Consider the following 27271-nt stretch of genomic DNA (forward strand, 5'->3'; position numbering starts at 1 on the left):
ATGAATGTTAATTAGCTTGACTTAGTCATCATTATATACTTCAAATGTATACATTTTTTATTAAAAAAAAATAGTCATCAAACACATTTCGTGATCCTTCATGGTAAATGAAGAAAATCAAGCCTAATTTAAAAAAAATATTCTTTGAAATATATATATTGAATTGTACACTGTCAAAATGTTGATTTTGTGTGTTTCACCTCAGAGGAAAAAATTCAAGGAGAAAAAAGTGGATGAACCCACAGAACATTTGTAGTAATTTAAATCCCTGAAAGTGAGGAAATTGTAAGCTCACATCAAAGGAAAAAAAAAAAAAAGACTGACTTTGGAGAAGGTTTTAGTAAGAAAAAAGGGCCAGCCTAATGGAAGCCCTCTGTGGTGATTCTATACAGCAGGCACTGAGGCCTTTGTTCCTTCCCCCAGGAGGCCCCATGGCACCAGGGTAGGGCGTACATATTCAGAATCCAAACCTGGGCCTGTGTTTTGATAGAGATTATTTTACCCTTTAGCTTCCGAACATACATGAAAAAGTTGAAATAAAATTAAGATTCCTCTATTAAAAAGTCTTTTATTAAAATTATGTAAATTAAAGACTATAGTCCTTCTTTCCCCCACAAAAATTCCAGGATGGTTTTCCTGAATCTTCCTTAGGATCCACGATGAAAGAAGACACAAAGTAAGTGAGCAGGACTAACAGGACAGGGTAGCTGGGACTCTGTTGTTACTGTATGTACAGGCTGGGGCAGCAAGAGGAAAGTCCAGAGAAAAATGAAGCTGACAGACTTCCTGAACCACTGGGGCAAGATGAGCCAGAAGAAGCCAGGCAAGGAGGCAGCTGCTTTTGTGGAGAGAAGGAGACACACAAGAGTCACCCCACTTGAGAGTGCTCTAAAAGGGAAGAGGAGGGCATCAGAAAAAGTAATGGCAGGGGACAAAAAACTTAAGACAACAGCCATCTAGAAGTGGAATCCAAGAGTCAGAAGTGGGAATTCAGGCGGGAGGGAAAGAGCCCATGAGTGACTGCACACCCTCAAAATATCTGAGGGCTGAAGTCTCTGCAGTAGAAACACATCAAAGCACCAATAAGTGTAAAGGTAGTAAAGGGCCTGATTATATCAAAAGGCATGGGGATCTTCAGGGAGGTGGAACACCAATGGATTTAAAGACAGGAGGTCTGAGCTGGAGAACAAAGTAGAATGTCCGAGTATACCCTGGCACTGGTAGGTCTTTCTCTAATATCTTGACTTCTTTAGTCACACCGTTTTAAGCTAGTCACCCAGCTTCCCTGGCATATAAGGGGGGTCATGAAGTGACTAGATTGTGACCCATATCCATGAGTAACTTCTGCGTCTTGTTCTAAAGGAGCTGTTTTTTCCCCCAGCTTTTCCCTTACCGTCTCCTCACCGGCAGGAATATGAACATGGTAGCAGGTGACCAAATAGCAACCTTAAACACAAGATGGAAACTGTGCATTAAGTATGGTAAATCAATAGGATAGAAGTAACCTGAGTGCCCAAAAACAGGGAACTGCCATATGGCAGTAGGCTGTCTATGATTAGACCCTTATGTTTTGAGAGAAATAAACTTCCATTTTGTTTAAGGGACATAATAAGCTTGAGCACAAGCTATATTCTACAGTGTAGCTAAAATGACTATAATTTTGTTACAGCAGCCAAACAAATAATACATAGATACCAAAGAAAAAGCTATTTAAATATATGTCTCTCTTTAATATATTATTTTTTAAGTACATATTTTGACTCTTACCAAAAAAAGTACAGACCCAGAACTAATCCCTCTAGAGATCTTTAAAGCCAAATAAGAATTAAGGAGGATTTGCTGGACAATAACATGGTGGAAGAAATACACATATAAAAGGAGGGAAATGGGCTGCTAGAATTTAAAGTATTCATTTGCAAGGAAGAACTTTTAAAATTCAATTACAGACATTCTCTTTTCTGAGTGCCACAGTAACTTCGTAAGTCATTTTTTTAAGGTGGAAAATACAGCAGAAATATAGTAGGATGTTTATTAGAAAGGAAAGAAAGAAACAAAAACAGATGAACATAGGGAAAGGAAGGAAAAATAAAATAAGATAAAAACAGAAAGAGGGGTAAACCATAAGAGCCTCTTAAATACAGAGGACAAACTGAGGGTTGCTAGAGGGGAAGTGGATGGGGGGATGGGTTAAATGGGTGATGGGCATTAAGGAGGGCACTTTTGGGATGAGCACTGGGTGTGTTATATGTGAGTGATGAATCACTAAATTCTACTCCTGAAACTAATACTATACTATATGTTAAACAACTTGAATTTAAGTTAAAAAAAAAAAAGGGGGCACATTTCAAAAGAGAATAAAACACCAGCACAAAGAGGGAAGTTCTGCCTTCCTTTTAGGATTTGTAAGAGTAGGGGAACATGTTCAATGATCTGAAGAAAATTCTCTAAGTAGTAAAGCCAAAGGTTCTGATGGACAAAATAAACATTCTCATCTGTAGAAACATTCAATATCACACATAAATAGAAATATCAAGTGGGAAGTCAGAATATCAAGTGGGAAAGCAAGGAATAGATGGGGCCAAAATAGGGGAAGTAAGACAACGTGTGTGAGGTGTGTGTGTATGTACACACACAGGTAAGTAGAGCAAATATAGAGACTGTTTAAGATAGATTGATTTTTTTCTTTTTTCTTTTTTTAAAAATATAATTTATTGTCAAATTGGCTAACATACAGTTTGTACAGTAGCTAAAAGTAGCGCTCTTGGTTTTGAGGGTAGAATCCCTATGGTTCATCGCTACCCCACACCCCACGATTTGTTTTCAACAAGAAAAGACAGAGAGGGACAATGATGAGAACCTGTACTGAACCCACATTCATACAGAAATAATATGATTTGTAATTAAATGAGACAAAAAGGTCAAACATCCCCTCATCTGTAACACCTTCTTGGTCCATATCCCTTTTAAACAGTAACACTCTGCTTCAGTGCTGCTTCACAGACTTGCCCTTATTTCCACAGACTCATTTTATGCTCTACTGAAAACTGTTTGCACTTCCTTTCCCATCGGTGAAACTAGGAGTTCCTTAAGGGCCAGGCCATGTTTTGTCCCTTTGTGTCTTCCATTCTCATAAAATGGAAGGATACCGGCAGAAGATTGTGCCTGCTGGGAGGACAGTGAGATGAAAAGCCAGACAAGAAAGCCGGAGTTGGCATCAAGGGTATTTCAAAAACAGGACTGAGGGAGGCAAGCAGGACACAAAAAATAATATTTTGGTAGGACGCCTGCAGTAGAAGCTGCCAAGAACACCTGTGGTTGGGCAAGACTCGGCCTAACACCCAGGAGGACTATAGTGACCCAAGACCGCTTACCAAGAACTAGTATTTCTTTACTTTGGCTTCTGATTTCCAGCCTAAGATGTATCATAATGTGACCCTACCTTTATGTTCTTTTACAATGAGGAAAGAAATTAAAATAAGGTTAAGAAAAGTGAGGTGACTATGCGGTGGCCATTTCTCTTATAAGTGTAAATTTGAAGAAGAGCATATATATATATATATATATGTGTGTGTATATATATGTGTATATATATATATATACACATATATATATATTTACACACACGATATTTTATTATATTAAATATATTAATCATAATAAATAATATGTGTTTATTGTCATATATAATCCTATCTCACATACACAAACATGGGGTATGGTAAACAAAATTTGAGGCCCTTCAATCCATAGGCAGTATTGACATTTCAGTTGTAGAAAGGAATTAAAATGTAATATCCTTCATTTAAAAAAAATGTTTATTTATTTATTTTGAGAGAGAGAGATGTGAGGGGGAGGGTTAGAGAGGGAAGGAGAGAGAGAATCCCAAGCAGGCTCTGTGCTGTCAGTGCAGAGCCTGACATGGGGCTCAACCTAATGAACCGTGAGATCATGACCTGAGCCAAAATCAAGAGCCGGATACTTAACTGACTGAGCCCCCAGGAGCCCCTGCAATATCCTTCAGGTAGGTTCCTTCCATGAAAATATGGAAGCATCCGCTGAGTGAGGATGCACCTTATAAAACCAAATGTGAGATTTCAGCCACTGCAATTATGGGATTTCAATACTCACACTACTCACGATGGGCTTATATTACAGAATACAAAGGAAAATCAGTCGCAATTTATCAAGGGCATGCTTATAATTTTTCACAAATTCTATGGTAATATTTAAAAGCTTTTCTGCTTTATTAACCTAGATGATTCTTAAAATAAACATCTATGTAATGTTAATCTGAACAAAGTAATTTTATAGGAAGTGACAGAGACATCTATGAGATACTAGTAAGTGTTGAATGGTCTACTTTATGAACTCCATTGGACATATCCTTACTTCTGAATAAATCATACTTTAATATCTAGAGCAGTGGTTTTTCAATTTTTTCAGGACTGAGGCTCCCTTTTACTATCAAAATTACAACTACCCCATTATCTTTTAATAGAGAAATACATGAAAAGAAAAGCCACTTGGGACTTGTAATTATTGTAATTGAATGTTTTATTTAACTATATGTAATAGCATCTGCATAGATTTCCAAAAAAAAATTAGAAAATTAAAAATATTTATTCACTTTACAGATGTTTCATTTTTTTCTTTTTTTGAACAGTAGATGATCAGATATCTTAGATAAGTTTTAGAAGGTTTATATAGGCATAAACTCTGGCTGGATCAAATTGATCAAAAAGAAAAACTGTACAAATATAAATTGTTTAAATGCTTTATCCTGTAACATTTGTAGAAAACCATATTATTAGTAATTTTTAACCACCTTTAGGTGCCTTTGACTTTTAAAAATTTTTTGCAGTAAAATATTTTTGCTTATGTGATTTACAGTTGACCCTTAAACAACAGTGGAACTGCACAGGTCCACTTACACATTGATTTTTTAAAAATAAATACAGTACTTTAAATATATTTTCTTTTATGGTTTTAATAACTTATTTTCTCTAGTTTATTTTATTGTAATAATACAGAATATAATATATATAAAAGAAAATACATGCTAATCAACTATATGTTATCAGTAAAGCTTTCAGTCAACAGTAGGCTATCAGTGATTAAGTTTTGGGGGAGTCAACAGTTACATGTGAGTTTTGACTGACAAGGGGTCAACACCCTTAGCCTTCATATTGTTCAAGGGTCAACTGTATAAAATTTCTAGAAATAGGAGAGGAAAAAAGTTTGGATTTCCTTTGGGTGCCCCCTTCAGATATATGCCTTTCATTTGAGAATTTTCTTTGATTTTCAATCCTTACTCTTACAGGCTCTTCATCCAACCAGAGTAGTAAGTTTAGCCTAATTAATAATTAAATGAGTGATTTCCCTATTAAGTTTAAAAGAACTCTTTAAACTCTTTATCTTTGGAATCTGAATCCTCCTAACTTAGGTGGTTGTATAACAATTCAGTGTCTTTATCAGATTGAGCTAGTGGGGAAATACCCTAGGTCAAAATTACCTATAGTAGGACAAGCCAACAAATAAACTCTAGGCTATAAGGCAAGAATTTCTGAGCCTCCAACTCTTTTCTTTTTGATAATGCTTTGCGCATTGCAAGTGCAGAACTTTATAACTGATTTAAAAAGATAACGTGTCTTCTCTCTCTCTCTCTAGTATGTTCTCTTGATATTTCTGATGCTTTCTTGATTTTCCTAGCGGCTCTGAGGTACCATATGGGTGGGGGGGATCACATGTGGCCACCAACAACCCAACTCACCAAGAAGCACTGTTAGCTCGCTAGGGTCACTACTAATGTAATGAAATTACTGTGTTAGTAAAAAAGAGTGAATGTGATCCCATACTGGTAATCTTCAGATTACAATTTGAGTCAAAAGAAGTTTAGATAAGAAGAAAAAGATATCATGGGATTTTTAATTTCACAACTCAATAAATAGAAAATTAGGAGATCAAAGAGGGGATTTTCCTAATAAATCTCTCACCTACTCTGTATTCTGCTAGGAACAATCTCAGGTAAAATTATAAATTAAAAGAGATTTGGCTTTAGTTTTTTTTTATTGTTATTTTTCTTGACTTTATTGTAGTTCTTCTATAATTCAGATACACAGAATACTACCGGGACCCCATACACCTTCTATTAAAAACAAAGTCACTCTTGCTACCTTGGGTGTGATTGATAGCTTTGTGACTGTAACGTCCTAATGTTAACGATCCCAAAAGAAAGAAAGGGAAAAGTGGGTCTAAATGACAAGAGATGCGTTCCTAACATGTAATAGCACTTTTGAATACCCTCCCAACCTCACACCATATAAATAACAATATTCATAAGGATAATCTTGCTATACACTTCTTTTTCCAATTTGTAATACATTACCACATCATTCTTTAGGCCCAACTCAAAATTTGTTTCCCCTTTATAATTAACCTCAGAGGATTTCACATCCCTGTGATGGCTGTTATTTCTGGCACTCCATAATCCTTCCACATATATAATTTGCTCTGTATGGACAGGGGAAAGATGTGAATGGATATCAAATATTTCAGGTACACCATTATAAAAATGGTCTACTCGGTGTAAATGGCAATTTATTTGGTTTTGGTTCAAACTGTCTTCCTGCTGCTATTGTTTCTCAATAGCAAAGGTGCCTAACTTTGTGAATTTCATAGAGTCCAATTAATGACAGAACCATTTGGGTGTTAGTTAATGTTAGCTAATGGTCATGACAATGAAAGCTATGTTAATAAAATAAGACACTACAACATGTTGGGATGAGCACTGGGTATTGTATGGAAACCAATTTGACAATAAATTTAGTATTAAAAAAAATACACTTCAATTTCCAAGAAAGAATAAAAGACCCTCATAGTTTTTCAAGCAACTGCTGGAAGACAGCACAGCAAAAAGACCAGTCACATCTGTGTTGAAAAGTCATAGATGGAATATATTTGTTGGTATATCCTTTGTGACTGTGGTCTGTATACAAAGATCATGGAGCACCACACATTTTGTACTGTTTTTTTTTCTGTTACTGTGATACATTTTCATCTACTTATTTATCCTCTAGCCAGTTTCTATAGTATTGAAGAATAGACATTGTAGCTATCTGATCATAATTAGGGTTTAACCTCCACAGTGGAAGAGAATGAAGCTAATCCAGTGGTCAGTATGGGATTAAGCTTGATATTAACATTCAGATTCTAACTAACTGAGCTAACTGACCACAAATCAGACAAATGCTTATAGCAAAAGAGGACTGGAAACAGAAACATAAAAGAGAAGTTGGAATTAAAAAAAATACTTAAATGCAAAATATCTATGAACTATCACCCAAATTCTTTTTTTCATTTCACTGTAATGAATAGCATGTAATTATTTTTTCTCCCAAATTCTTATAGTTAAGAATTTTTAATGAGATAATATTTATAAAAGTTGACAAAATATCATTTTATCAGTTAAAAAACACCAAAATTATACACCTAGGGTATTCAAAAGAATAAAAGTGCAGAAAAATTTAAAAACACAAAAATTCTCGTGAGTTCACATATGATCAAAGTGAACCCAGTGGTATTCTGGTAAATCAACTGGCTCCCCACAAAATGCATATATTTGTTATAAATTTTACTTACATAAAGAATGCATAGCTCATGATTTACAAATAATAATAAAATATAAATATTCTTTATTATAATTCTATTTAATATTTTGGTTCTCATGGAATCAAATGTCAATTGATTTTTGCTTAATTTATGTATCCATCACCAACCTCTTGTGGCAATTGACAGATATGTGTAGTTTAGATATAAATATTGGTTGACATTTTCATTTAAGTAAATGAGTGAAAGGAAAACAAAGCATTGAAGGCATATTAAAATAATTCATTCATTAATAACATGAATGACTTCTTTGCTAGGTGAGATAATTTTTGACTATTAGAAGAATATTTTTGGGACACCTGGGTGGCTCGGTCAGTTAAACGTCCAACTTCAGCTCAGGTCATGATCTCATAGTTCAGGAGTTCAAGTCCTGTGTCAGGCTCTGTACTGACAGCTCAGAGCCTGGAGCCTGCTTTAGAGTCTGTGTCTCCCCTTCTCTCTGCCCCTCCCCTGCTTGCACTCTTTTTTTCTCTCAAAAATAAATAAACATTAAAAAAATTTTTTTAAAGAATATGTTTTCATCTCTTTATGCTACGTACAGTGCAAAAGCTATAAAAATGACATAATTTTAATTTGTACTAACATTTTTTCTCATTGCTTTCTTAATTCTACACAATCTACAAAACAATAAATTGATCATTCTGATGTGTGGTGTTCACCAATTTCCATGGTGCAAATACCCGTACCATGGCTGAAAAATTAAATTGATATAATTTTATGTTAATATAATTTTTATGGAAATGACTCAAAGTACAAAATACATACCGACAAAAGCAAAAAACCTATTTGATTATGTAAAATAACCTTTTTGGAATTAAAAAAAATTGTTTTGATGGTTATAACTGATATTTTCACATATATATCCTTAAACCTTTGAAGAAAAGAATGCAGGTCATATAGTACTCTTATTCTTCCTTACATATGCATAGTTCTTTCATTCAGAAATTCTAAGATAATTAATTTTGCTACTCTATACAAAACACAACTTTGAAAAATTGGAGAACTAATTGATTACCAAGAATAACAGCAAAAATAATGTTTTTAAGAAATGCAAATAGCATGTAATAATTTGGAAAGCATCTTGTGGTTTTACAAATATTTCCTAGACAATATAGAGGCGATTGTTATCTAAAAGAGTTAAAGGCAAGAACAAATAAAGAGTTAAAGGCAAGAGCAACCATGTTAAATTATGGACGTTTTTATTTTTAGGCAATACATAAAAGCTGTACCACAAAGACTTTTTAATTAAATAATTTGAATGATTTTATACTTAGAATATTAAACCACACCCACATAGGTTTCTACAAGCATTAAACTGCAAATTTCTAAAAGCAATTAAGAACTTCATACCAGAGATTAAAAGTTTTCATTGACTAGGTCCTTTGAGACTTCCATAAGGAGGTGTTTTTAAGAGTTCCAACACCGGAGTGAAGCTGGCCATGGTCTGAATCTGGTTCCACCCCTTACTAACAGTAAGATCTTAGAAAAGTCACTAACCTTCTCTGAACTCCCATTTTATCATCTGTAAAATTAGGATTAAAAGTAATACCTATTTCAGGGGCACCTGGGTGGCAAAGTTGTCCGACTTTGGCTCACGTCATAATCTCGAGGTTCTGAGTTCGACCCCACATGGGGCTCTGTGCTGACAGCTTGGAGCCTGGAGCCTGCTTTGGATTCAGTGTCTCTCTCTCTCTCTCTCTCTCTCTCTGCCCCTCCTCCACTCACGTTGTGTCTCTCTCCCTCTCTCAAAAATAAACATTAAAAAATTAAAAAATAATAATACCCATTTCCTAGGATTGCTGTGGCAATTACATGTGTTAATGCAGGTAAAGTGTAGTAATAAATATTTTTTAAACCTCACATTTCTTTTACCATTTGAAGAAACCCACCTTCTTAGGAGTTTGCAACAGATTTGGTGTCTTAACTGAAAACTTTGAGAGATGCTAATTGGAACGAAACAATTGGTATTATAATGCATATGTTTATTTACCAGCCATGTACTTGCTATCTATGCTGTGTGCTTCGGCAACCACAGCTCTCGTCCCCCACAATCCTCTTTCTGTTGAGTACCCTTTCCCCTCCCTAATCCCGTTTTCTGAGTATATAAGTACACATCTTCAATCCAATTGACCACATTATCTTCTCTCCCTCTCCCTTCCTCCCTCCCTCCTTTCTTCCCTCTACTTGATTTTTAAGTCTCAAGTTACTACCCATTTCTTCTAGTAAATTCTCCTGGATAACTGTTATAGAAAATTTTCCAGAAATACCTGTGCCAACACTTATTTCTCTGTCCTGATATTTACGCAAAACTCATGCTTTATTGATGTTCCGATGGTGCCCAGAGTTTAGGAGGATAGGTCCAAAAGACATTGAACACTTGTTGTGACTATTTCCCATAAATCTTACCCCGGAGTACACTCATAAAAGCTCTCACATGTTTCCATTAGGATGGTCTACAGAAGAGCTCTGCAAATGGCTGATGCTAATGAGCCCATAGATGTTTTTAAAACCTGATGTGGTCAATCAAAGGGGAGGCGGCTGCCAAGACATCCCCTCCTCTGTAGCTGTAAAGCACTTCCCGCAGGAAAGTGGCCTGGCTGGGAGGTGCCACAAGGCCTGTCTTACCCCCTCAGTCATAACAATGTCAGCACCTCTTCATCCATGCTCCTTCACTCAGAAAAGAAAATACCATTCAGAAAGAGACTAAGTGGTTCAACTTCAGAAAATTCTAAGAGGACAAAGCTCTATCAACCAAGGAATTTGAATACAAAGATTTATGATACCAGTGCAAAAAGCCGTATGCAGGAAAGAGTTAGTAAGCAAATAGAGCGTATTATCTTTGAGCTCAACCCATGCACTATTTATTGAGATTCTCTCATTTAAAATGGAATCTATGTGCTATTTGATTAATTAGCAGAAGACTTTACTGTATTTTCTGAATTAGATGCAAACTGATAGGAGATGTTTTCAGAAGTCTGAAAAGTGATGCAAGAATGAGAAAGATTGATAATGCTGTTTTCAACATTGATTATAGGAAACAATAGTATAAATTACAGGATTCAGAGTCAAAATGATGCAAAGATGAAAAGCTTATTAGCTTTGTGATTCTGGGTACCTACTTAAAATCAGTGACAGATGCTTCATAGGTTGTGCTAATTAAGAGAACACACATAAAATGTAAGTGCAATTCCTAGCACGGAATGTGTAAAGAAAGTTCAATAAATGCCAGTTATTACTGCTATGATCATTATTCTGAATTCTTACAATTTTTTAAGACTCATGCTGCCAAGAATGGTGAGTATACTCTGAAAATTCTACCTTCTGCAGCAGCTATGATAAAATCTCATGTCACTTGAATAATGTTCCACTACCTGGACGAGGGGTAGCAAACAGGTAGATAGTAAACTGAATGTAACTTTAAGAAGAATTTCACTGGATTAGATAGGTTTATTATTATTATTATTACTATTATTACTATTATTAAATATAAAACCTTTTAGGAAGGAATACTCTAGGTCCACCATGCCCTCTTGTCATACACTTGGCTGCTTTCTCAGAGTTCTAGGGCTTGACTGGATCTGAAGATATTTGGATTTGCATCTGTAATCTGGATCTTTCCAGTCTTCTCTCCCACTCTATCAAAAACATAACTGTAATATGTCTCTTTCCTCTGGAGACCTACTCTCTCTACAGGTAGTTTTCCAGAATAATTATTTTTTTTATGATTTTTAAAAAATTTTAAGTAATCTCTATACCCAACAGGGGGCTTGAACTCACAACCCCAAGATCAAGAGTCACATGCTCTACCAACTGAACCAGCCAGGCGGCCCTACCAGAATAATTATTAATAAAATTTGTGTTGTCCCTCACTGGAAACATCATCACCATAGCTAATACTTTTGGGCATTTACTAAATATCAAGTACAGTATAAAGCAATTTGCCTATATTCACTCATTTCAGTCACCATCAAGTTTACAATAGGGTAGTATTTTTTTCTATTGCCATTGATAGATGAGGAAGTCAAATATCAGAGATAATACATTACTTGCCTCTGAGTAGAGAATCTTTGATGAGAATCTAGGCAGTTTCAGTCCAGACATTACATTTTAAACTACTAGATAGACCACATATATGTAGATTTAATAGTCATCCCAATGGGATTACATTAATGACAAAATTTTCAGTCATATGGTAGAAGATATTTTAGGACAGAAATTCCTCTCAAAATATACTGCCTTATGCTTGACAAGTAAGGTTGACCTCACCAATTTTTAAAACACAATTAGCACATAAATGAGACAAATGTGGATATTCAGTTATAAATAACATTTCATGATATCAAATGACTATGCATTTTAAAAATATTCCAGATAAATCACTGCTGCTAATGCTTCATCCTTTTGTGAATTTCTTCAGAAATTTTCAGTTACATTATTCTTTTGTAGTAATGAGACGTTCCAAAGTGTGCACTTACACATTTCAGCTAAGTACAGCTTTGAAAATAAGTTTTAAAAATCATTAGGTACGTGAATATTCTATTTATTTCTCCAATATTTCTCTATCAATAGACCAACATTTACAACATCTTACTCTAAATATCATCATTTATTTTCACTCAGTCTTATATTGTTGTTTTTTAAGTTTTATTTATTTATTTTGAGAGAGAGAGAGAGAGAGAGAGCGCGCACATGAGCACGTGCTTATGCAAGTGGGGGAGGAGGGGGAGAGAGAGAGAGAGAGAGAGAATCCCAAGCCGGCTCTGCACTGTCAGCACAGAGCCCAACACAGGGCTCAAACTCACAAACTGTGAAATCATGACCTAAGCTGAAATCAAGAGTTGGACGTTTAACCAACAGTCCTATTATTATTAATCAAAAATCTGCCTGTTCAACAAGTAGTTTTAATACACTATACTTTAAGTATATTATCTACTTAATCAAGACACCCCCAAACAAAACTAATTAAAATAACTCACGACTTTCATTTCCTTATGTGGAAACTACAAGCTAAAATCACCAAATGGAATATTCTATTGTGTATATGTGTGTGTATGTATGTAATGGACACAAGCATAAACACTGAAAACACAGAGATATCCTCAAATATAATATAAATAACTCAAGCAAGGAGGACTATCAGTAGCATGTTATATTTGGATGGAATTTATGCAAATTACCATACTTTGAATATCAATCTATTCTCACATTTTCCAAATGAAGAAACAGGTTAAATGGTTAAACCACAGTCAGAGTTACTTGTAATAGAACTAAAACTACATTGAAGATCTTATAGCTCCTTGGTTGTGGCTTTTCCACTTAAAACACACTGGAGAAATTTGCAATACAGTAATCCCATTTTCACAAATTCAACTGAAGTACTAGGGGAAAGAAATCATAGCAAACTTAAATATTTCTCTTTCACAATGGCTCCCAAACACAAGCAACTACTTCACCGATGATCAACTAAAGAGACAATATTCTACCTTAACACCATAGTGGGGAGAAAGGTCTTGTGGGATGTACTGTATATCCTGCAACAGTTTACAGTGAATTTTAAAAGCACAAGAAGCAGTTTCCAATGGTGATTTTTGTAAACATCACTGTGCATCCTAGAGCCCAACATCTGGGGAAGATGCTGCTCCCTACATTTTAGGACTTGGGCACTGAATGTGTATGAAAGGATTTCAGAAGAATATTTGGCAATATCACTTGGCGATCATTGTGGACAAGATGAAGAATCTCAATGAACAGATTAAATTTAGTTCTAGTTAATGAACAAATTTGGCCTGGAAGTTTTTAATGTGCTACAGGGATCTTCTGCCTTTTTTTTTTAATGTTTGTTTATTTTTAAGAGAGACACAGAACATGAATGGGGGAGGGGCAGAGAAAGAGGGAGACACAAAATCCGAAGCAGGCTCTAGGTTCTGGGCACAGAGCCTGATGTGGGGTTCAAACTCACAAACCCTGAGCTCATGACCTGAGCTGAAGTTGGACACTTAACCGATTGAGCCACTCAGGTGCCCCCATTCTGCCTTTTTCTATCAGGAATACAATGTTAAACAAAACAGATTCCCAAATATAAACAAATACAAAAACATACAAGTATAAACAAATCCACTATAAAATAGATCCAAAAAAAAAAGGGTACTGAGAAAGAAAATAAAGGGGAAGAGAATAGTGGGGTAATCCAGGGACTTTTATCTCAAGTGAAAAATATGTAAAACTTGCTAAAAATTATAAAATACTTCAAACTTCCAAAAATAGTATGTATTTACTATCCATATTTAATGGATGTTAATATTTTACCATATTGACTTCAGCTTGTTACTTTTACAATATAAGCAAAGTGAGAAAGTACAGTAAACCCCCACCACCCATTCTTCTACTCTTCATCTCTACAGGTATCTTCACAATGTCATGTATCATCCTTTCCTATGCATATTTTTACTTCAATAAAATACAGTGTCGTTTGATGTGTTTTAATTACATACGTGTATCACATAGAGCTTTGCAACTTGTGTATTTCATTCAACAGTGCATACATGTAAACTTGACTATTCAGTTCAATCTGTTATCCATTTTATCATCATATGAGCAAACTACAGTTATCCAATCCTATACTGGCCCACAGTTAATCTTTCTTTTAACTTTCAATACTGGGTTTTCTAGGTAATTGAGTCATCTGACACTCACAGTGGCATTATGAGGGTTCCTGCTTCAGCACAGGTTTGTCAATACATGATGTTGTCAAACTTTAAAATTTTGCCAATCTGGGGCTCCTGGGTGTTTCAGTCGGTTAAGCATCTGATTTCGGCTCAGGTCATGATCTTACGGTTCGTGAGTTCAAGCCCCGCATCGGGCTCCGTGCTGACAGCTCAGAGCCTGGAGCCTGTTTCAGATTCTGTGTCTCCCTCTCTCTCTGTCCCTCCCCTGTTCACACTCTGTCTCTGTCTCAAAAATAAATAAATATTAAAAAAAAATTTAAAATTTTGCCAATCTGATGATATGATACATGTGAAATGGTGTCTTTTTGCAATTTTAATTTCCCTACTTAGTAACAGAGTTGAACATCTGTTCATATTTGTATCAGCCTTTTCTCTGTGTATTATCTGTTCATATTCTATAACTTTTTTATTACATTGGCTCTTTATTTTTGTAAGAGTTCTTTTTATATTCAAATACTATTTTCTTGTCAGTTAATGAACTGCAAATATTTTTTCTAGTATGCAGCTCATCTTTTCACTTTCTTGATGCTGTATTTGATCATATAAACAAGTTTAATGTACCCAAGTGTATTTTCTTATGCTTTGTCTTTTTGGCATCATATCTGACATAAAGATATTTTCCTATATTTTTTCTTCAAGTTTTATAGTTTTGATTTGTTTTTTTTACATTTATGTACTTAGTTCACTGGGAATTAATTTTCATGTATGATATGAGGTAGGGACCTAACTTTATCTTTTTAAATGTGGCTGGCCAGTTGTTAAAAGGTCATTATTAGAACAGTCCCTCCTTTTCCAACTCAGTCTCCTCTGTCACATACCAAGTTGCCATTAAATATGAGTCTGTTTCTAAGCTCTCTTTTATTCCATGTGTCGTCTGTCTGAGCTAATTTTATGTGTTTTAACTATTTTAGCATTTGAAGTATTGAAATCTGTAATGGTAAGCATGCCTTCCCTTTTCCTTATTCTTTTTCAAAATTTTTTTAGCCCTGACCCTTCCACAGAAGTTTTAGGATAAGCTGAATAGTTTTAAAATGCATTATGTAAATTTTTAATTTTATAAAATACAGAATAATATATATATTTTTCAGTCTCATTTTCTGTCTCTCTTTCTCTTTTTGCTGCGTTATTTGAAAGTAACTCCAAGATATCTATTATTTTTCCTGTAAAACGTCCACATACATCTCTAAGAGATGAGGACTTTGGGCCTGCATATGTTGGATGGGTGATCAGGGACAGTTCCAGAACCTGAAATCTAAAGAGTCAATCAATCATGCACAGACTGTTCCAGACATGATCTTAGGGCAAGAAAGGTTTGTTATGTTACACCTGACACTAATATTACACTGCATGTTAACTAACAGGAATTTAAATAAAAACTTAAAAAAAGAAAACTGAGTCAAGATCGATGTGGCTGAATTTTTGAGATGGAGGGAAGAAGGAGAGGGGAGGTTGGGGAGGAGGGCAAAGGCTCAATCATGGAGCTGTACAGGGTTTTGGAGGCCATAGTAATGAGTACATCTGAAAGCAACTTAAGGATTTAAGCAGGAAAGTGGAGATCCAATATCCTCCTGCACAGAGATAAGACTGAGGCTCCAACAAGAGAGGAGGCAGAAAACAGCTGGAAGTCTCCTGCAGGGGTCCAGGAGAGAGAGGAAAGACAGATGTCCTTGGCTGGCAACACAAATGGAGGTAAGTGGACAGATTTGAGACATATTTATAGAACACATGACTGTGCTAGGAAAAGCAAATAAGGAAACAAAACCAGAATTCGCAATACGTTGGAATAAAGAGCTACGCTTAATGGTACCATTTATTATGGCTCAACCTGAGGTCCTGATGCTGAATTTAAAGCAAACCAAACCAAACTAAATGAACTGTATTTATAGAATGTTAGTGGTCTGACTTGGTAATCCCTTTTTTTCTTAGTTGATTCAAAGGATGGTGAAGGTGAAAGCAACTTGGATTCCCTCAAGTGTGCTGTACAGCTACTGCATAAATAGCTGCACAGCATCCAATTAAACAGTGATGTTTCTGCCTAGGAAAGCTATATATAAGCAAATGAAACCAGAAAGGTACATGCTGGGAATACAGAATTACAGTGGGGCCCTATTTAAAACACAGCTCGCCATTAGATGTATTTGGACATAATAACTGTTATATCAGAATCCTGATATATCACAATGATACCCATCAAAATCATAAATTACACAGTTAGCTTGTAAATCTGTATGTATTTCCACTGATGTCCATGCCCTTATAAAGTCCTACAATAAATGCATTCTTTTTTTGTTTGTATGGTTTAGTTGTACTAAAACAAGACAACGCTTTACAAAGCTAACTGTCATTTATCAAGTATGTAACAGTAATTGTACCTACACCAGTATAAGTCCTAAGAACACACGTTTCAGCTCTGTAAATCTCCAGAAAAGATAAGGTGTGTGTACAAATAACTACAATGTAAGACAGAATACAGTCAGCGTTGGAGACATGCTTTAGTGTTAATAGACTATGAGTTTCTACAGAAGCTGAATCATGTCTCATTTACTTTTATATTTCTGGCTCCTAGGACTAGTGCAATGAATAGCAAAGAGTACATGCTTAATAAGTGTCTATTCATTCATCCATTTATCTAAATATTTATTAAGTGCTTACTGGAAGTTAGGCGTACAGAGACCTGTTCCTGACTTTGATGAGCTTACACTCATTCCTTCCAAACTCATTTTGAGTGCCCCGCTTAAAGGGAGAAGGATATATATGGAGGCAGGGTCCTCAATGACAAGAAGGAGCTGCTGTGTATGAGGGAGAAGGTGGCGTGACTTCAGTCTGACACACTCAGTGCTGTGAAATGGGAGAGAAAACTGGGGGCACCAAGCAGGATGGTAGTAGGGCAATAATGAGCAGCTGAATCTGAAAACACAGTGTTTGTCATTTTCTTTAAAACTTCTTTAAAGTTTTTACATATTTGGGGGCACCTGGGTGGCTCAGTCAGTTAACTTTCCGGCTTCAGCTCAGTTCATGATCTTGAAGTTTCTGGGTTTGAACCCCGTGTCGGGTTCTGTGCTGACAGCTCAGAGCCTGGAGCCTGCTTCAGGTTCTGTGTCTACCTCTCTCTCTGCCTCTCCCCTGCTCTCACTCTGTCTCTCTCTCTCATAAATAAACACTTAAAAATTTTAAAAATAAATAAATAAAGTTTTCATGTATTTGCATAAAAAGGAAATATGGAGTGAAGAATATGGGAGGAAAATGGTTAAAAGTCCTGGCCTCCAAATTAAAACAAAACAAAACAAAAAAAAAACAAAAGAAAAAAACCAAATAATGAAGTAAATGGTAAAGGGTAGAAAGATATGTAAAAACAAGAGGTGGGTGCTTTACTGGGGAAAACAAGAGGATGAGGTAAAAAAAAGGAGTTGGGGAGGAAGGACATGGAAGGAAAAGGGGTTGTGGTCTGAGTGTGGAACACTGAAATTTGATTGGTGGTAGAGCTGTTCTAATTTGTAACAATATTCTGGATGAGGCTGTGGACATAAACAGCTGACTGAAATGGAGGTAAAGGACATAAATAGAATAGAAATAAAGACTTCAGAATAGAGGTGGTCAAGGAAATATGAGGCTAATGGTTCAGTGAGCCATCATATGCCTACTGACATCATGGTTTGGGGGGAAATACTGGGATGGAAAGAGGATAGAAAACCACTGCCAAAGTTTTGAATGTTGGTGAAATACCAAAAGACTTAGTAAAGAGCAGGGTAAAATGAGAGACGTGGTAAAGTTTTCACGGAGAAAGAAGTATTTGATGTGAACCTTAAAGCGGGTATAGAACTTCATAGAGACTGGGAGGCAGAGAAGACATTTCAGCCTGAAGGATTGTCTAAATGCCAGAGGAGGCAGCAATGGTTAACTATCTCTGATTCATCACACTGGATCTCTCAGATCTCTCAGATGAAATGATCTGAAAACAACTCCATTGTATTGGAATTGGACTTTACAGTGCATTCCTATGAGTATTTTCTAAATGGACCACTAACTCATATCTATCTTCCTACACTCCAAATTCTCCCAACTACTTAACTTTCATATCCCCAACCAACTAAATACCTACAGATTCAACTGCTCTATGTCTGCTGTTTGGATGGGGACACTGACCTCGTATAAGCACATCTGCAACTGGTTCCAGGTCTGATCTTCCAAGGCCATGCTAAAAGGTTCTTCAACATAAGGGGATGCAGAGGGTCTGGAGATCTCTTATTTTAACAGTAGCTTTGCAGAGGTGTCTTGACCTATGCTGCTTATTTTTTCTTACTTGGTCTCAGCTCTAACTTAAGATGCTATTTTGATCCTTGTTCTTTGAATCATATTATCACAGAGTAGACAGGAGATTTTGAGGGTCACGTGACCCTACCTCCTGCTTAATCAAAGACTTCCCTAGATACACCTGTGTTAGGTTTCTGCCTGAACACTCCTCTATTGTTTGAAAAATCAAAGATTCAGGGATAGATTGCTACATTTATCTATGGGATAGTAAGTTCTCAAAGTAAACCACACTGCTGGATAGACATGATCTGCTCCTGTATCTTAAGTTGTATTTACTACTTGTAGTCTATTATTTTGTCATGTTTGAAAGCACTTAACTCAGAGCCTGTAACATAAGATATACTCTATTTGTTGAAACTGAAACTAAATTTTCAATGCATTTTAACTGCTAGGTTAAGAGAATAGGTTACTTCTAGTACAAAGTTTCATGTCAAAATCTGTTTTCTGTGGATTCTTTATCTCAAACCTCTTTAAGAAATGTGCAGTCAGTGGGACGGAAGAGATACTGGAGAAACAGGCTGACTTGGGTGCACATGGTAGCATATGTATGTCTGTGTATTCAGAGAGAAAAGGGAGACAAGTAAGAAAAGAAAGAGGGAGGGAGGGAAACAGATTATAATCTCAGCCCTTGGGTAAATTAGGAATATATCTCTGAATGGTGATTTCTACTTTTAGAATATAGTTACAATAATAGCTTCTAATCAGACAACAATTCTTGGATAGAAATGAACTCAAGAATGTGAAAGTGTTTTTTAAATGAAAAAATCGCAACCCTACGTAAAACGTCTACTACCTGCTTTCATATATAGCTTAGAAGATCTATCCTTTTACCTCTTGATATTTTCACTTCCTAAATACTGTACATGTATTTGTAGAAACACTGTTTCGGGAAAAATAATGTGTTCCTTTCGGGAGGATGTTTCATCACATAGCTTCTCATTACTCGTGTGAAGTGCCAAGAACCTTGAAAGGGCAGGAAAAAAATCATTCCTCTCTAGCTTCTCTGCAGCTTTCCTTTTGACAGTGCTCAAGTACAGGCTGATTGGCTATGGAGCCACAGGGATTTGATGAAACAAAGCGTTCCACAGCAATACAGAATCCAGATGCTTCTATCTCAAGGGAAGTACACGATGTGACCTTGGTTGATGGCTGGTAAGCATGCTAGTTGCCTAGCAAAACTCAGAAGTCCATGAAAAGAGGCCTAATTTCCTTATTGATTTATATTTTGAAGCTTTTATTGTTATAATGTGATGTGCTACAAATTGAATATCTAAGAATGCTTAGAATAGCATGGAATTTTTTACTACTATAGCTGCTGACACATACCAATCTTATCAATGCCTGTATTTGTAATGATAACAAAATGTTGTTACACAATATGTTAATCCCTGCAAAGTACTGAGTACATGGGATATTTTTAATTTGAAAGATGAGCTCATGATGGTGAGATTTAAATAACCACATTACAAAAAATCTCAATGTGAAACTAAATTTGGTTTCCTAATGCCACACAAATTTGATAGTCATCAAAAATCATTCTTTACTCTAAGACAGGTTTTTTTCTGAAAGTAGAGACATATATTAAAGAAACAGGATTCACCACTAATAATATTCCTAAAAGTTTAGATCCACAGATTTACATGCAGATAAGACCACTGCTGATAAGTACATATTTTAATCTAGATGAAAAAAGAAATAAAACATATTTTTAAAATTTGCATATCAATTTTAGGACTAGTGAATAATCTGAAATACATTTCTAGAAACAAGAAACCCTTTTAACTACCCCTTTCACATTAGTTAATATGCCCAGGTCTTTCATACAGTAAATATTCTAGGCAGAATTTTTATCTCTTGATTCTTTGCTTTTCCTACTATTCTTCTCCCTCTCCATAATAAAAATATGGTAAACTAAGCAGACTACTAAATGACAAGGGCATTGTTTAATTAAATCAATTAAATTTCTAAAAATTGTGAAAAATCTCTGCCAGGTTTCATTTAATACAGTTAAATCAGCAATTTAGTAAACGAACACATTGCCAGCCACCACTGATAATAAACAATGAGCTGAAACATTTTGATAAGTTTTTGGACATCATTAAATGTGTCTATTTTCTTCAATAGAAAAATCACTTCAACTACACATAACTTATTAAAGCCTTTACAAGTTAGCGAAGAAACTGGATGATTTAGCGGATCATGCCATTTCAATCAATCTGCTGTCCACATACATGAACACAATTTGAATGACAGTCATCATTTTAGGTTAAGTTTAAGATTTATTTGTTGAGGGAGACATAAAATATCAACAGAAATGAAAATTAATAAATACGAAAATTCATTCATCTTTTTAATACCTCAAAAAATCAAATCATTTTCAGTGCTAAGGTGCCATACCATTTCTTGCCTTTATGACAATAGAAGTAAAATTTTGTATTCTGGTTTCTTTCTTTCTTTCTCTCTTTCTTTCTTGAGAGAGGGTTCAAGTGAGCTAGGGGCAGAGAGAGAGAGAGAGAGAGAGGGAGGGAGAGAGGGAGAGAGAATCCCACGAGAGGCAGAGAGAGACAGAGAGAAGTGGGGCTCACCCGAAGCAAGGCTCGAGCTCACCCGATGCGGGGCTTACTCACGACCTGTGAGATCATGACCTGAGCTGAAGTCAGATGCTTAACGGACTGAGCCACTCAGGCACCCATGTTTTTCTTAATTTTATCTCATGAGCATTTTATATACTGTCAGAAGATCTTCACAACTATTATGAAAATAATTGTGTAAGTCACCATAATTTAATGGATCATTTCCCTGCTCTTAGACATGTTACTTTTCTCTTCCCCACCTCCTACTGCCATTTTTTGATACTACCACTAACCACCAACATTTTCATTGATGTAGTTTTCCCCTCATTTTTGATGTTTCTCCCTTCAGGTAAATTATCTGAAGTACAGACTCATAGATATGAATATTATTATGGCTCTTATATTTCCCAAGTGCTTTCTAAATTTCACTACCATCAAAATAAAAAAGCTTCTGCACAGCAAAGGAAACAATCAACAAAACTAAAAGGCAACCAACGGAATGGGAAAAGATATTTGCAAATGACATATCAGACAAAGGGCTGGTATCCAAAATCTATAAAGAACTCACCAAACTCCACACCCAAAAAACAAATAATCCAGTGAAGAAATGGGCAGAAAACATGAATAGACACTTCTCTAAAGAAGACAACCAGATGGCCAACAGGCACATGAAAAAGATGCTCAACATTGCTCCTCATCAGAGAAATACAAATCAAAACCACACTCAAATATCACCTCACGCCAGTCAGAGTGACCAAAATGAACAAATCAGGAGACTATAGATGCTGGAGAGAATGTGGAGAAACGGGAACCCTCTTGCACTGTTGGTGGGAATGCAAACTGGTGCAGCCACTCTGGAAAACAGTGTGGAGGTTCCTCAAAAAATTAAAAATAGACCTACCCTATGACCCAGCAATAGCACTGCTAGAAATTTACCCAAGGGATACAGGAGGGCTGATGCATAGGGGCACTTGTACCCCAATGTTTATAGCAGCACTCTCAACAATAGCCAAATTATGGAAAGAGCCGAAATGTCCATCAACTGATGAATGGATAAAGAAATTGTGGTTTATATACACAATGGAGTACTACGTGGCAATGAGAAAGAATGAAATATGGCCCTTTGTAGCAACGTGGATGGAACTGGAGAGTGTGATGCTAAGTGAAATAAGCCATACAGAGAAAGACAGATACCATATGGTTTCACTCTTATGTGGATCCTGAGAAACTTAACAGAAACCCATCGGGGAAGGGAAGGGAAAAAAACCCTAAAAAACAAAGAGGTTAGAGTGGGAGAGAGCCAAAGCATAAGAGACTCTTAAAAACTTAGAACAAACTGAGGGTTGATGGGGGGTGGGAGGGAGGGAAGGGGAGGTGATGGGTATTGAAGAGGGCATCTTTTGGGATGAGCACTGGGTATTGTATGGAAACCAATTTGACAATAAATTTCATATATTAAAATAAATAAATAAATAAATAAATAAATAAATAAATAAATAAATTTCACTACCATCAGTAGCAATGTATGTACCTATGATTTATACAGTGACTTTCACCAGCACTTAGGTATCAGCAGTTTTTACTGGAGAGGAGTGCTAATCTCACAGATAAAATTTCTGTGATTTCATACTAACAGAATCTCATTAGTATTATTTTAATCCGCATTATTATTACTATTGTTACATGCTTTAAAATTTTGCTAATCATATTTCCTATTGTTTGGATTGCCTCTGGAGGTTATCTAAAAGATTCATATGTGTTTTTAAATTAAATATAATAAATAATATATTTAATATCAGTATTTTGCAATGTGACTTTTTTTGTTACTTCAAAACTCGGGTAATGATCCCATGTCTGACAAATAAACAATATCCCCCAAATTTGATTTTTTTTAATCTATTTAATCCACCTGGAATATATTTTGGCATATGTTGTGAGATGTGTATCTAAATTACTTCTATTTCCAACTCTAACACCATCACCATTTATTACATACTTCTTCCCTTCCCCATTGCTCTATAAGGCTCTATTCTTTTTTTTTTTTTAATGTTTTTACTTATTTTGAGAGAGACAGAGCATATACTTTTGGGATGTGGGGGAGGGAGAGAGAGAGAGGGAGAGGGAGAATCCCAAGCAGGCTCTGTGTTGTCTGCATAGAACCTGACGTGGGTCTCAATCTCACAGTGAGAGATCATGACCTGAGCCAAAATCAAGAGTTGGACACTCAATTGACTGAGTCACCCAGGCACCCCTGTAAAACTGTATTCTTACACATTAAACTCTTATATATAACATGCTGAGACTTTCTATACTTTCCTAGATCTAGCACAGTATCAAAAAAGTTAAATTAATAATTTTCTACTATGATTTGATATCTGGAATGGCTTTTCAACATTTATACTGTCTTTTTAAAAATATACCTTTATTCTCATTAGCTTATTTTCCCAAATAGATTTTTATCATTCTATCACCTTCTAAGAAAATCCAATTGAGGCTTTTGAGACTATACTAATATTTATAAATTAATATGGAAAGCTTTAATAACTATTTAACTTTATATCTGGAAACATAACCTACCTCTTTACTAATTCAAAATAAACAACATTTATTTTTTATTCTTTATTTTAGAGAAAGAGAGTGCATGCAAGCAGGGGAGCAGGGCAAAGGAAAAAGAGAGAGAGAGAATCTCAAGCAGTCTTCATGCTCAGCGTGGAGCTTGACTTAGGGTTCGATCCCACAACCCTGGGATCATGACCTCAGCCGATGTCAAGAGTCAGATGCTCAAACAACTGAGCCACCCAAGCGCCCCACAATAAACAATATTTTAAAGATATGTTCAATGCTATATAATTAAAGGGCAGTATGAGATAATGGAAAAAGTGAAGACTATGGAGTGAGGTACACACATAACACATATATATCTAGGCTCAAATCCTGTGTGACCTTGGGCAAGATGTTTAGCCTCTCTGAGCCTTACATATTTCCTCTATAAACTGAAGGTAGTGGTACTTCTAGAATGGACGGAAAGAGTAGGGATAATGTATATCCCTACATTGGAGCTGTATAGCTCCAAAGCTATTAAAGCATTTATATACCCAATAAATATTAGCTATGATCATAATTTTCAATATAAAACATGCTTAGTAATAAGATTTTACAAAGTTCTTTCATGTGTATTATCTCACTTGTTCTGTTGATCTTCACAAAACTCTACTGGATGATGATAATGATGTTATTACCACTGTTAATACTAAGACCTAATACGTACACATGTATCTTCTTTTAAATCAAAAACACAAGCTCATTTCATATCATCATGACATATATAAATGTATTTGCAGATTATTTACATTACACAATTGCCTTGTCCCTGAATACTTTATGATTTTTTTGTTGTGATAATTTTAATTGCTCTTTCTTTATATTTTCTATTAGTTTTGCTTGTTTAAAGGAATGCTTTTGATTTTAGTTTGTTTCATGCTCAACAGTTTTATTGAGATCTTTATTTCCTTTAAAATTATTGTTTATTCTTTTGGTTTTCTGGGTTTTCACATTTCCAAATTATATTCCATGTTATAGGATTGCATATTAATAAAATCAGCCACTTAACTGAAAAATGGAAAAACTAAGACTAGTTATCTCTCATGGTATCATGATATGGTAAAATCTTCCTGTTGGAAAATAACTTTAAGAAGATCATTTAGCTATTACTAGCCAGTTTCTTTTAGCTTGCAGATTGTATTAAGAATTTTCTGGGGGCTCCGAGCCTGAGTGTCTCAGTCAGTTAAGTGTCTAACTTCGGCTCAGGTCGTGATCTCATAGCTCGTGAGTTCAAGCCCCGCATGGGGCTCTGTGCTGACAGCTCAGAACCTGAAGCCTGCTTTGGCTAACACACAGTGTGACAGAAAGAGGAATCAATGAGAAGGCATACATCTCTATTTTTTCTTTGTGGGCTTTAAATATTATTCTTGGGGATAAAGAATAAAGGAATGAGTAGAAAGAAGTATAAACCACATGCACTTACACACTTGGGAGAGTTTTGTACCCTTCTTGTCTCTTATTGCAGGGGTGGCACGTTCTTTCTCATTATAACTTAGACTTCCCGCTCCCAAATACATCTATTTTTTCCCGCCCCAGAATATCATTTCAGCTTTGGGAGGATAAATTTCTGTGTCTGGACTTGTCTTTCCCCAAATATTCTCAGTAGGGTGCTCCCTTTTAAAATTAATAATAATGAAATACAATTTTGCGGGCGCCTGGGTGGCTCGGTTAGGCGGCTGTCTTCGGCTCTGGTCACAATCTCAGGGTTTGTGGGTTTGAGTCCCACATTGGGCTCTGCGCTGACAGCGCAGAGCCTACTTCAGATCCTCTGCCTCCCTCTCTCTCTGCCCCACCCCTGCTCTCTCCCTCTCTCATTCTCTCTCAAAAATAAACATTTAAAAAATTAAAAAAATACCATTTTTTCATTGAATCAGTTGGTTAACACTATCAAAATAATCCACTCCCAAAAGCAATCCAAATAAAAGCATCTACTGATACCTCAAAAATGCTTCTTTTTTTACTTAATCATGTTTTGCTTTTAAATCAATTACAAGGACAAAACAAAACTAGTAATAAAGGTTCAAAACAATGACCAAGATGATACAATTATTTTCACTGCAGAACCAGACAATTAGCTTAAGGTATGGTTTCCGTACTCACGGGGAAAATGATTAGAAGTGGATGGATTGACACTGTCCCCACTGTCAGCACTCTCGCTGCTGGAAACTTCATCATCTGATTCCCGCACAGAGGAGCAGGGTGAAGAGCCGTCAACTTCTTCAAACTTCCTCTTTAAAATTCCACTCATAGCTGCAGCGCTGTCACATGTACCTGTAACAGGAACGGGAGCAATGAAGCATTGAAATATTTGACCGTTAGATGTGTAGCCAAGGTCTCCAGAGTCATTTTTATGTGTGTGTTTTTTTTTTTTTTATACATGAGCTGAGTCTTTCCTTGAAAGGATCACTAAGCAGTTTTTTAAAAATATTTTCAAATTAACAAAACTTAAACTAAAATTAAATACGAGCAATTGACCATTTGGTTACCAACCATTTTTTAAAGACACAGCTTATTTTAATATAATTTCTCTATTCCTTTTTGTTGGCAAATTGAGAAAATCTACCTGAGTCCATGAAATCCTGTAATGAAAAAAGTGTCAATATCCCCCAAAGTCTTAAATGATTACTGCCTTACATAAAATTCATCCAGAAGAAACACAGATAAGTATGCAAAAACCTCATACTCAAGTTTTAAAATGCAAGAGCCTAATTAGCTGAACACAACAAAGCATATGAAATCGGTTCTAAATTTTAGGTAGTTTTCATTTCAATACTGCAATTAGATGAAATGTGTTCCCATGATACCTGGTTACCAAAGCTGTTTCCACTGTTTCAGAAACTTCCTAAGGCTATTTACCTGGGAAACAGCCTTTAGTGGGCAGGGGGAAAGGTGGGGGTAGTTTCTCCTAAATGCTTTCTCTAGGATGAATGGGCTTTCCTCTCTCCTTGGGCTGCCCTTTCTCCACCTTCCCCATTTATCTTGACATGTGCACAGTCAGCTAAAGAGCATAAACTTTCCTTGCAGTGTAAGGATATTTCGGGGAATAACCTATATATAAATTAGCTTAGATATGTATGTACATGGTCTTCCATTGCTAAATTAGGTTAACTTAGCTAAAAGTATTACTAAGTTGATTCCATGCATTCCAACTTCTATCTCATTTACGTCAGCTAATTTTAAGTCTCATTTGAGTTCGTGAAACCGTTATCTCCTTTTCCTGCCAGAGTGAAGCCACCAGTCCTGTTGATCAAGAGAAAGCAAGACCCTTGAAACTATTCTAGATACTGCCCTCAGACATCTCTGAAGTCACCCCTTCTCTGTGAAGATCACACGGCAAGGCAGCACGCCCAGGTCCCCTCAGCTGAGCCAGCTCTCTCGAAAAGTCTAATTCTGTAG

General features: G+C 35.9%; 1 protein-coding gene across 1 annotated transcript in view; it reads right to left on the reverse strand.

Annotated features, from left to right (window-relative positions):
• Positions 1 to 27271, reverse strand: part of CSRNP3 (cysteine and serine rich nuclear protein 3) — a 185207-nt gene that overhangs the window by 50505 nt on the left and 107431 nt on the right. Inside the window, exon 3 of the mRNA XM_049615558.1 lies at positions 25976 to 26146. Within this exon, the coding sequence (XP_049471515.1) occupies positions 25976 to 26146 (171 nt within the window). The remainder of the gene's footprint in view (positions 1 to 25975; positions 26147 to 27271) is intronic.

This window comes from Panthera uncia (genome assembly GCF_023721935.1).
Source record: "Panthera uncia isolate 11264 chromosome C1 unlocalized genomic scaffold, Puncia_PCG_1.0 HiC_scaffold_3, whole genome shotgun sequence".
In the NCBI taxonomy this organism is placed as follows: domain Eukaryota; kingdom Metazoa; phylum Chordata; class Mammalia; order Carnivora; family Felidae; genus Panthera; species Panthera uncia.